Source organism: Bufo gargarizans, chromosome 1 (genome assembly GCF_014858855.1).
Source record: "Bufo gargarizans isolate SCDJY-AF-19 chromosome 1, ASM1485885v1, whole genome shotgun sequence".
Taxonomy (NCBI): domain Eukaryota; kingdom Metazoa; phylum Chordata; class Amphibia; order Anura; family Bufonidae; genus Bufo; species Bufo gargarizans.
Window position 1 is genome coordinate 553,730,478 of NC_058080.1, and position 13,194 is coordinate 553,743,671.

The 13,194-nt window shown below is 40.4% G+C and overlaps 1 protein-coding gene across 2 annotated transcripts in view; it reads right to left on the bottom strand.

Moving 5' to 3' along the window:
• Window positions 1-13,194, bottom strand: part of LOC122924487 (E1A-binding protein p400-like) — a 153,122-nt gene that overhangs the window by 117,756 nt on the left and 22,172 nt on the right. For both annotated transcript variants that reach the window (XM_044275619.1, XM_044275618.1), the window contains exons 4-5: window positions 8,229-8,327; window positions 1,968-2,290 (exon numbers count right to left, since the gene is read on the bottom strand). In XM_044275619.1, coding sequence (XP_044131554.1) covers window positions 1,968-2,290; window positions 8,229-8,327 — 422 coding nt within the window. The remainder of the gene's footprint in view (window positions 1-1,967; window positions 2,291-8,228; window positions 8,328-13,194) is intronic.

The window sequence follows — 13,194 nt, forward strand, 5'->3', positions numbered from 1 at the left end:
TAGAGAGGAGTATGGCCTTATTGTATAGTAGGGGGTTTGGGAGACCTATGCCACCTTGGGTTCTAGGTCTATGTAAGGTGTTTATATTAATTCTTGCCTTTTTCCCATTCCAAATAAAGGAGCGGATGTATTTTTCCAAAGTTTGAAAAAAGGAATTAGGAACCGGAATGGGGAGGACCTGGAGGAGGTAATTTAACCTGGGCAGGATGAGAGATAATACCATGTTTTTACGTCCGAACCAGGACAATAAGGGGGGATTTAGGGCCTCTAATTGATCTTTAATCGAGCTCAATAAAGGGGGATAGTTTAGTTTATATAGCATATTTGTGTCAGCATGAATCTTAACACCTAAGTACGTTATATAGGGAGAATCCCAGTTAAAGGGGGAGGAGAGGATTAGGTTGGATCTAAGTTTGTGATTGAGTCCTATACTGAGAATATGAGATTTTTTCATATTTATTTTAAAGTTTGAGAGATAGCTGAATTTTTCCAAGATAGGATAAATGTGCTTAAGAGAGGATTCAGGGTTGGAAGATATTATCAAGAGATCGTCAGCGAAAGCAGCAATTTTGTGTTCCTGTTCGCCTAGTTTGAGACCCTTGATGGTCTCCTCAGAGCGTATTTGGATAAGGAGGGGTTCTAATATCATAACAAATAACAGGGGGGAAAGGGGGCACCCCTGCCTAGTCCCATTTTTTATGGGAAAGGGATTTGAGGTAGAATCATTGACCAGCACCGACGCCGAGGCACTAGTATACATGGCCTGGACCGAGCGTATAAAGGCGCCGGGGATACCAAAATGTTCTAAAGTGCTGTGCATGAAGTTCCAGTGAACTCGATCGAATGCTTTTTCGGCGTCGGTGCTGATCATGACCAGGGGTAGGTGAAATTTGGAGGCATGAAGTAAAATGTTTATTACCCTAGCAGTGTTGTCTTTACCTTCCCTACCTTTAATGAATCCTGTTTGGTCTCTATGGATAAGTTGAGGTAGTATAGGGGCTAGGCGGTTCGCTAAGAGTTTAGCTAGTAATTTTAAATCTAGGTTTAATAGGGAAATGGGCCGATAATTCCCGCAGTCGGTGGGGTCTTTCCCCTCTTTAGGGATAATAGTGATATTGGCTTTGGTCATCTCTTGGGATAGGGGGTCACCTCGCAAAGTTTGATTACAAACTTTAAGTAGGTATGGTAGAAGAACGGGGCTAAAGGAGCGAAAGTATAAAGCTGAAAACCCATCTGGGCCGGGGGCTTTCCCTTTCGGGAGCTGTTTAATCGCTGAGAGGAGTTCCTCGTTGGTGAAAGGGGAGCTAAGGGAGTTGATCTGAGTTTCTGAGATTTGGGGGATTTTAATGGAGCGGAGGAAAAGTTTTATTGAGTCTTGATGTGAGATGTTCGGATTAATATTTCCCTGGGGGGGAAGATTGTAAAGGGAGTGATAAAATTCAGAGAATCTCCGGGCTATATTTTGTGTGTCAGTAAGCATGTTTCCTTCTTTAGTCCGTATTTTACATATGAAGTTTTGGGTCTTCCTTTTTTTAATGCGGGACATCATAAATTTAGTCACTTTGTCTCTGTGGGCGAAATATTTATATTGGGCATGGAGGAAGTACTTGGCCGATTGGGTATTGAGAAGATTTTTTAAATCTGTCCTGAGAAGTTTTAATTTTGCTAAATGGGTATCTAACATGGAGCTTTTATGGAGGGCTTCTATATCTCTAATGTCCTTCAGGAGGGATTCAATGCGGGCTAACCTATTTTTTTTAATGTAAGAGCCTAGGCTGATAAGTCGACCACGGATATAAGCTTTATGCGTATCCCATAAGGTATAGGGGTGGATGCCAGGGGTATCATTGGAGGAGTGTATATATTTTTTTAAAGTGTATTTACTATAGCAACTATCCCGTCATTACAATCAATATGCCTCAAAAACAAGTTCGGCACAGCTTTCAACATACCAAACTTTTACATACCAACTGAGAGGGCGTTTTCAGGGATGATGACTGACCCAACAGCTTTTCCAGGGGCTGCTGGGAATTTGGGCTTTGAGCAGATTGCAGGCTTGGCGTGCCAAAAGCCTGAGGCTTCCCTTTCATGGGATCCGAGTGTGGCTGCTGTGTTAGATGAACTGTGGTGGCAGCAGTGGAGACAGGCGCTCTAGGAGCTCCAGTTCTGCTCGGCGATTGCAAGCTGGCATTGTTTGGCACCAGAGAAACCTTTGCTGCTTGATTTTGTTTGTTGCCAAGTGAAGACGACTGGTGCGAGGGCAGCATCCCAAATGTAGAGCAGAAGGAGCCTATATACGGGGGAACACACAACCATGAACACTTGTTCGGATAACTGTGCCTTACCTCACACTTAAGGACAAGAACAGGAGATGTTCAAACACTACAAAGAAAGAAAAGGATACAAGTGCAGGCAGTTTTACATTTTATACTTCAACTTTTAATATACCTGAAATGACAATGTGCAAATAGATCTCCATATGTATTGTCCATCTTGTATGTCACTGAGAGGGACCAACAGAGAGGAAGGAGCAAGAACTGCATATGGAGTACTAGCATGTTGTTCAAAGTCCCCCCTACCACTGGTCTCACAGTCCTGACATGTGGCTTGATGTGGGCCATAACTAGCAGGGAATATAATATTATATATATATATATATATATATATATATATATATATATATATATATATATACACACACACACACACACACACATACATATACATACACACACACACACACATATACACAAACCGGATTCCAAAAAAGTTGGGACACTATACAAATCGTGAATAAATACTGAATGCAATGATGTGGAGGTGCCAACTTCTAATATTTTATTCAGAATAGAACATAAATCACGGAACAAAAGTTTAAACTGAGAAAATGTACCATTTTAAAGGGAAAAATATGTTGAGTCAGAATTTCATGGTGTCAACAAATCCCCCAAAAGTAGGGACAAGGCCATTTTCACCACTGTGTGGCATCTCCCCTTCTTCTTACAACACTCAACAGACGTCTGGGGACCGAGGAGACCAGTTTCTCAAGTTTAGAAATAGGAATGCTCTCCCATTCTAGTCTAATACAGGCCTCTAACTGTTCAATCGTCTTGGGCCTTCTTTGTTGCACCTTCCGCTTTATGAGGCGCCAAATGTTCTCTATAGGTGAAAGATCTGGACTGCAGACTGGCCATTTCAGTACCCGGATCCTTCTCCTACGCAGCCATGATGTTGTGATTGATGCAGAATGTGGTCTGGCATTATCTTGTTGAAAAATGCAGGGTCTTCCCTGAAAGAGATGACGTCTGGATGGGAGCATGTGTTGTTCTATGAACCTGAATATATTTTTCTGCATTGATGGTGCCTTTCCAGACATGCAAGCTGCCCATGCCACACGCACTCATGCAACCCCATACCATCAGAGATGCAGGCTTCTGAACTGAGCGTTGATAACAACTTGGGTTGTCCTTGTCCTCTTTGGTCCGGATGACATGGCATCCCAGATTTCCAAAAAGAACTTCGAATCGTGACTCGTCTGACCACAGAACAGTCTTCCATTTTGCCACACTCCATTTTAAATGATCCCTGGCCCAGTGAAAACGCCTGAGCTTGTGGATCTTGCTTAGAAATGGCTTCTTCTTTGCACTGTAGAGTTTCAGCTGGCAACGGCAGATGGCACGGTGGATTGTGTTCACTGACAATGGTTTCTGGAAGTATTCCTGAGCCCATTCTGTGATTTCCTTTACAGTAGCATTCCTGTTTGTGGTGCAGTGTCGTTTAAGGGCCCGGAGATCACGGGCATCCAGTATGGTTTTACGGCCTTGACCCTTACGCACAGAGATTGTTCCAGATTCTCTGAATCTTCGGATGATGTTATGCACAGTTGATGATGATAGCTGCAAAGTCTTTGCAATTTTTCGCTGGGTAACACCTTTCTGATATTGCTCCACTATCTTTCTGCGCAACATTGTGGGAATTGGTGAGCCTCTACCCATCTTGGCTTCTGAGAGACACTGCCACTCTGAGAAGCTCTTTTTATACCCAATCATGTTGCCAATTGACCTAATTAGTGTTAATTGGTCTTCCAGCTCTTCGTTATGCTCAAATGTACTTTTTCCAGCCTCTTATTGCTACTTGTCCCAACTTTTTTGGGATTTGTTGACACCGTGAAAATTTGAATCAACGTATTTTTCCTTTAAAATGATACATTTACTCGGATTAAACGTTTGATCTGTCATCTACGTTCTATTACAAATAAAATATTGACATTTGCCATCTCCACATCATTGCATTCAGTTTTTATTCACAATTTGTTTAGTGTCCCAACTTTTTGTGCATTCCACATTTTGCGGATCGGAACATCCTGCCCTCTGTAAGAAATGTCTATTCTTGTGTGCAACACAGACAAGAATAGGACATGTTCTGTCTTTTTTGCGGACCGCAGAACGGGCATAAGGATGCGGACAGAACGCAATGCGCTGTCTGTATCTTTTGTGGCCCAGTTGCAATGAATGGCTCCACATCCCATCCACTAAAAATGCAGACCGGATGCAGACCACAACTACAGTCGTGTGCATTGAATGTGATACTTATTAGAATTATTTCCCCATATTTGGTGATCCATCGACCCATCAACCATGAGACTCATGCAACTTGAGACAAGTATCCAAATGTAAAAAGAATTTGGAGACTTTAACCCACACAATACATGAGAATTTAATTGTACTGCTTATTAATAACCCTCAGAGTAATTCTACTATTCCTGGAGAAGGAAATGTTGTATGTACATCTACATATACATATAGTACATCTAGTATCCAATCAAAGAAGAAGAGTATTGCCCATAGAAAACATTTTTTACAGAGAGTTAGGAAACTAAAAAAACTGTACTTTCTTTGATGTACAGAGCCTTGCCAAAGTATTCACCCCCCCTTGACTTTTTTTGCATTTTGGTGCCTCACAACCTGGAATTAAACATGAATTGTTTGAGGATTTGCATAATTTAATTTACAGAACATGCCCGCAACTTTGAAGATTTTTTTATTGTGAAGCAAACAACAAATAGGACAAAATAATAGAAAAAAGTCAATGTGCATAACTATTCACCCCCCTAAAGTCAATACTTTTTAGAGCCACCTTTTGCGGCAATCACAGCTCCAAGTCGCTTTGGATAAGTCTCTATGACAGGCATGTCCAAACTGCGGCCCTCCAGCTGTTGCAAAACTACAACTCCCAGCATGCCCTAATAGCTGTAAGCTACCCAGGCATGCTGGGAGTTGTAGTTTTGCAACAGCTGGAGGGCCGCAGTTTGGACATGCCTGCTCTATGAGCTTGCCACATCTTACCACTGGGATTTTTGCCCATTCCTCCTTGCAAAACTGCTCCAGCTCCTTCAAGTTGGATGGTTTGCGCTTGTGAACAGCAATCTTTAAGTCTGACCACAGATTTTATTTTGGATTGAGATCTGGGCTTTGCCTAGGCCATTCCAACACATTTACATGTTTCCCCTTAAACCACTCAGGTGCTGCTTTAGCAGAGTGTTTGGGGTCATTGTCCTGTTGGAAGGTGAACCTCCGTCCTAGCCTCAAATCATGCACAGAGTGGTACAGGTTTTGCTCAAGAATAATATCCCTGTATTTAGCACCATCCATCTTTCCCTCAACTCTGACCAGTTTCCCAGTCCCGGCTGCTGAAAAACATCCCTATAGCATGATGCTGCCACCACCATGTTTCACTGTGGGATGGTGTTCTTTGGGTGAGGTGAGGTGATGTGTTTGCGCCAGACATAGCATTTTCTTTGATGGACGAAAAGTTACATTTAAGTCTCATCAGACCAGAGCACCTTCCTCCATACATTTTGCCAGTCTCCCATATGCCTTTTCGCAAACTCACAATGTGCCTTTTTGTTTTTAGCTGAAAGTAATGGCTTTCTTCCGGCCACTCTGCCATAAAGCCCAACTCTATGGAGTGTACGGCTTATTGTCGTCCTATGTACAGATACTCCAGCCTCTGCTGTGGAACTCTGCAGCTCTTCCAGGGTTACCTCAGGTCTCTGTGCTGCCTCTCGGATTAATGCCCTCCTTGCCCAGTCCGTGAGTTTTGGTGGGAGCAGCGATCTCTTGGCAGGTTTGCTGTTGTGCCATGTTCTTTCCATTTGCTTATGATAAATTTGATGGTGCTCCTGGGGATCATCAAAGATTTGGATTTTTTTTTTTTTTTTTTTTTTTTATAACCTAACCCTGACTTCTCAACAACATTGTCCCTTACTTGTTTGAAGAGTTCCTTGGTCTTCATGGCAGTGTTTGATAAGCGATGCCTCTTGTCCTCTTGCTTAGGTGTTGCAGCCTCTGGGGCCTTTCAAAAAAGGTGTGTATATGTATTGACAGATCATGTGACACTTAGATTGCACACAGGTGGATATAATTTCACTAATGATGTGACTTCTGAAGGTAATTGGTTGCACCAGAGCTTTTTATGGGCTTCCTATCAAAGGGGGTGAATACATACGCACATGCCAATTTCTGTTTTCTATTTCTAAACAATAGTTTTAATAATTTTCTTTCCTCATTTCACTTCACCAAATAAACCACTTCACATCTGGGCCATTTGCCCCCTTCCTGACCAAGCCTAATTTTGCAAATCTGACATCTCACTTTATGTGGTAATAACTTTGGAACGCTTTTACTTATCCAAGCCATTCAGAGATAGTTTTCTCGTGACAAATTGTACTTCATGCTAGTCATAAATTTGACCTTTATTTATGAAAAAAATCCTAAATTTACCAAAAATGTTGAAAAATTAGCAATTTTCAAAATTTATATTTCTCTGCTTTTAAAAACAGAAAGGGACACCTCATAAAATATGTATTAATTAACATTCCCCATATGTCTACTTTATGTTGGCATCATTTTGGAAATGTAATTTTATTTTTTTAGGACGTTAGAAGGCTTAGAAGTTTCAAAGCAATTCTTGAAATTTTTAAGAAAATTGCCAAAACCCACTTTTTAAGGACTAGTTTGGGTCTGAGTTCACTTTGTGGGGCTTACATAGTGGATACCCCCATAAATGACCCCATTATAGAAACTACACCCCTCAAGTTACTTAAAAATGATTTTACAAACTTTGTTAACCCTTTAGGCGTTCCACAAGAATTAAAGAAAAATGGAGATCAAATTTAAAAATTTCACTTTTTTGGCAGATTTTATATTTTAATCCAATTTTTTCTTTAACACAGCAAGGGTTAACAGCCAAACAAAACTCAATATTTATTACACAGATTCTGCGGTTTACAGAAACACCCCACATGTGGTCATAAACTGCTGTATGGGCACACGACAGGGCACAGAAGAAAAAAGGAGCGCCACATGGTTTTTAGATGCCATGTCCCATTTGAAGCCCCCCTAATACACCCTTACAGTAGAAACTCTAAAAAAGTGACCCCATTTTGGAAACTAGGGGATAAGGTGCCAATTTTATTGGTACTATTTTTGGGTACATATTTTTTGATCATTCATTATAACACTTTATGGGGCAAGGTGACCAAAAAAACTGGTTGTTTTTAGCACAGTTTTTATTTATTTATTTTTACAGCGTCCACCTGAGGTGTTCGGTCAAGTGACATTTTTATAGAGCAGATCGTTACGGACGTGGCGATACCCAATATGTATACTTTTTATTATTTAAGTTTTACACAACAATAGCATTTTTGAAACAAAAAAATGATGTTTTAATGTGTCCATGTTCTGATAGTTTTTTTTACTTTTTAAATGATTTTATTATGTAGGGGCTCATTTTTTGGGCGGGATGAGGCGACGGTTTTATTGGTACCATTTTGTGGGACATACATCCTTTTGATCACTTGGTGATGTAAGGTGACAAAAATTGCTTTTTTTGGACAGTTTTTTTTTTTTTTTTTTTTTACACACTTTGTATCCCCCTTAAGGTCTTACAAGAACTCTGGGGGATATTTAACCTCACTTCCCCCGCCCCCCCCCCCCCCCCCACGTTTTAAAACGTCCATTCAGAGATAGAGAACCACCTCCCGGATGTTTATAGTCTATGGGCAGATGGGAGGTGGTTAAACTATTGTGTTCTCATCCATCACATAAAATTGAGATTAACAATACATTGTACCTAAGGCTGTAATGTAACATAATAGTAAAAAAGTCAAGGAGGGTGAATACTTTTGCAAGGCACTGTAAGACCCATGGTGTATTCAATGACATTACCTATTTTTCCAGGAGTTGGCTGATGCTGTTGAGCCACGTGTGTCACATTTGGTGACTGGGATCCAGACTCCGACTGCAGGGAATCAAGAAGCTGAGAATCTGGAATAGTAAAGAGCAACACACAATGAATACAAGGATCAAGCAGAATTTAAGGCCTTTTGCAAACAAGCGAGTTTTCCGTGCGGGTGCAATGTGTGACGTGAACGCATTGTGCCCGCAATGAATTCAGACCCATTCATTTCAATGGGTCTGTGTACATTAGGTTTCCACGCATCACTTGTGCGTTGCATGAAAATCGCAGCATGTTCTATATTCTGCATTTTTCATGCAACGCTGGCCCTATAGAAGTGAATGGGGCTGCGTGAAAATCGCATAGCATCCTGCAAGCAAGTGCGGATGCGATGCATTTTTCACTGATGGTTGCCGATGTTTGTAAACCTTCAGTTTATCACGCATGTGCAAAACGCTTTGAATTGCATTGCACCCGCGCAAAAAAAAAATGAACACAATCGCATAAAAAAAGTGAATGAACTTGCTAGCGAAATTGTGCATTTTTCACTGAACGCATTGGCAACGCATCCAGACCTATTCCGCTCACGCTCGTCTGCAAGGCGCCTAAGGAGAAGCCGTCTCCTCTCCTGACAGGTGTTTTAATAACTACTTGCACTCTCCATGTAATAACGATTTTGGACATCTTATCTTACTGTATTGTGGCACTCCTCTACTATTCCTGCTAGAAATGTATTTTTAAGATATGGATGGCACAATATGGTGATGCAAACTTTTTTTATTCTTTTGAAATTATTAAAACATAAAACTATATACTTTTGGTATAAACTAAATCATACTGACACGCATAATAATGTTAAGATGTCATTTTAACCGCACAGTGAAAAATGAAACCCAGTAAACAATGACATAGTGGCGTTATTTCCCAATTCCACTTTAATTAAAATTTTTCCAGGTTCTCATATGGAATATTAAAAAGCGCCATCAGAAAGCACAATGAGCCCCGCACACAAAAAACCCTCAGCAAAAGCAGAAGAAGAAGAAAAAGAAAAAAAACACACAACAAAAAAAAAGGAATTTGTGGCATCAGGAAGAGGGAACATCACCGCGGATGGCAAAGTATTGGCAGACATGCTGATTTCCGCAGTCTGTCACTTATGTGCTAATATGAGGAGGCTTAATGCAGGCAGCGCAAGCTTGAGAAGAGTCCTGGTTATAGGATAGAGCTGATCGGGCTGGATTCACACATACTGTTTTTGGGGGAGTTTTTTGAGCCATAGCCAGAAATAGATCCAAAAAGAAAGAAAAGTATAAAGGAAAAGCCGAAGTACCTCAAAACGTCTTTTCTGTATTCACTCCTGTGTTTGGTTAAAAAAAAAAAAAATGAAAAGTCCACTAAAACAGACGTGTGATTCCAGTCTGAAATGATGCTAAATCCCAGCCAAGCAGTAAGCCACGTGTGCCTGTCACTACCTGCTTCACAAACAGATATTCAGAAATAAAACCAAATAATGTGGGTCCATGCTTCTATGCACCGACAGCATGATCCTGTAAACTGTAAGAAACAATGATAATGCTATATTTCCATAAAACTGAAAAATTATTAACCACTTCCAGACCGGACCATTTACCCCCTTCCTGACCAAGCTAGGGTTGGGCGATATCAAAAATATTCCCACGATAACGATATATATCGTGATAAATACCCATTTACAAAAAAAGTAAAAACACTTGGGACCACAAGGAGACATTATCTAGTGTATGGGCAGGCAACGGGGCACAAGGAGACATTATATCCTTAATATTGTTAGGCAAGCAAAGCAGGAAAGGGAGGTGGATGTTATGGTCCATCTTGGGACAAATGATCTGGCTTGCAATGAGGTTTCAAAAGTGGAGGAAGCTTTTCACACACTTGGAAATGATATACGGGAGGTTGCATCAACTGTTTCATTCTCTGCAGTTTTGCCTGTGCATAACCTTCAGCATGACAGGAAGATGCGCATTAAGGAATTCAATGTATGGCTTGGTGAACTGTGTCTGAACCAAGGGTTTGGCTTTGTGTCTCATGTTAGCTCTCGGAATGGAAAACAACTGCACAAGAAAGATGGTTTGCATCTTTCTCTCAAGGGAAACAAATGTCCTCAGTGAACAGTTCCAAGTATTTGCTAAGGAGCATTTAAACTAGGAAAGGGGGGCAAAAGAGTGATAATCCAGCAGCCCGACTGCCCCCCGGAACAATGCCAGTAGCACAAAGGTTAAGAAATGACAAGCTCAGATTCTTGTCTACAAATGTTTGCAGTTTAGGGAATTGGATCAATGAACTTCAGGCTATAATGGCATCTGAGAATATAGATTTAGCGTCTGTTACTGGTACAATGGGAGTAATGACTGGGATATAACAATACCAGGGTTCTCTCTATACAGGAAAAACAGAGAAAGCAAGAAGGGGAGAGGGGTGGCCCTGTATGTGAAAGATAGCATAAAATCTAATTTGATACAAGTTAGCGAGAACAATTTAGAGTCAGTTTGGGCTAACTTGCAGCTTGATAATCATAAGGTAACTCGTGTAGGTGTGATATATAGACCACCTAGCCATGTCAAAGAATTAGATCTACTAGTTGAGGAAATAGCTAAAATTACATTGAAGGGGGAAGTTATCATTATGGGAGACTTTAATCTTCCTGATGTAAACTGGAAAACCAAAATAGCTAGTTCTGCCAGGAGTACAGATATTCTAAATTCCCTACTGGGATTATCTCTACAGCAAGTAGTTGAGGGGCCAACCTGGAAGGAGGCCATTTTAGATTTAGTATTCACAAATGTGAATTTGGTATCTGATATTACTGTAGGGGAAAGCTTGGGATCTAGTGATCACCAGTCAGTGTGGTTTACTATAAGTACAGTGACTGAGTTACACCACACAAAAACAAAAGTTTTAGATTTTAGAAAAACTGACTTTTCTAAAATTTGATTTGTGGTATACGAGTCCCTATCAGATTGGAACAGTTTCAATGGAGTCCATGAGAAATGGGACTACCTAAAAGTGGCACTATTGAAGCCAACAGAAAATTGCATTAGGCTTGTCAGTAAAAGCAAAAAAAGGAAGAGACCACTGTGGTACTCAGCAGAAGTGGCCAAAATCATTAAAAACAAAAAGATAGCATTTAGAAATTATAAAAAAATAAAAATAAATGGAGGATGACAGGCAAATTTATAAGATTAGGCAGAGAGATGACAAACAAGTTATAAGAGCTTCTAAAGCACAGGCAGAAGAGAAATTAGCTCAGTCAGGGAAAAAAGGCTATAAGGCATTCTTCAGATGAAAAAAGGAAACTAAAACAAAGAATTACAAAATTAAAAAACAAAAGAAGGAAGGTATATGGAAGAAGATAAAGAACTAGCTGACTGCCTCAATGAATACTTCTGTTCAGTTTTTATAAAGGAAAATGAAGGAAAAGGACCTCAGCTAGGAAAGAAGACTAATGAATCTATTGATGCATGTGTCTTTACAGAGGAAGAGGTTCTAAGTCAGCTGTCTAAAATTAATACAAATAAGTCACAGGGGTCTGATGGGATACAGCCAAAGCTATTAAAAGAGCTCAGCGGCGAACTAGCAAAACCATTAACAGATTTATTTAACCAATCACTGGCAACAGGAGTCGTCCCAGAAGATTGGAAATTGTCAAATGTTGTGCCCATTCATAAGAAAGGTAGTAGGGAGGAACCAGGCAACTATAGGCCAGTAAGCCTGACATCAATAGTGGGGAAATTAATGGAAACCATACTTAAGGAGAGGATTGTGGAACATCTAAAATACCATGGATTGAAAGATGAAAAACAGCATGGGTTTACTTCAGGGAGATCATGTCAAACTAATTTTATTGATTTTTTTTGATTGGGTGACTAAAATAATAGATTTATCGCTTATCTAGACTTTAGTAAGGCTTTTGATACTGTCCCACATAGAAGGCTTGTCAATAAATTGCCGTCTTTGTGCGTGGACTCCCATATTGTTGAATGGATTAGGCAGTGGCTGAGGGACAGAGAACAGAGGGTTGTAATCAATGGAGTATATTCAGACCATGGTCTTGTTACCAGTGAGGTACCTCACGGATCTGTTCTGGGACCCATATTGTTTGATATCTTTATCAGCGAAATTGCAGAAGGCCTCAATGGTAAGGTGTGTCTTTTTGCTGATGACACAAAGATTTGTAACAGGGTTGATGTTCCTGGAGGGATACACCAAATGGAAAAGGATTTAGGAAAACTAGAGGAATGGTCAAAAATCTGGCAACTAAAATTTAATGTTGATAAGTGCAAGATAATGCACCTGGGGAGTAAAAACCCAAGAGCAGAATATAAAATCAGTGATACAGTCCTAACCTCAGTATCTGAGGAAAGGGATTTAGGGGTCATTATTTCAGAAGACTTAAAAGGTAGGCAGACAATGTCATAGAGCAGCAGGAAATGCTAGCAGAATGCTTGGGTGTATAGGGAGAGGCATTACCATTAGAAAGAGGGAGGTGCTCATGACGCTCTACAGAGCACTAGTGAGACCTCATTTGGAGTATCGTGCTCAGTACTGGAGACCATATCTCTAGCGGGATATTGATACTTTGGAGAGAGTTCAGAGAAGAGCTACTAAACTGGTACATGGATTGCAGGATAAAACTTACCAGGAAAGATTAAAGGACCTTAACATGTATAGCTTGGAAGAAAGACGAGACAGAGGGGATATGATAGAAACTTTTAAATACATAAAGGGAATCAACAAGGTAAAAGAGGAGAGAATATTTAAAAGAAGATAAACTGCTACAAGAGGACATAGTTTTAAATTAGAGGGGCAAAGGTTTAAAAGTAATATCAGGAAGTATTACTTTACTGAGAGAGTAGTGGATGCATGGAATAGTCTTCCTGCAGAAGTGGTAGCTGCAAATACAGTGAAGGAGTTTAAGCA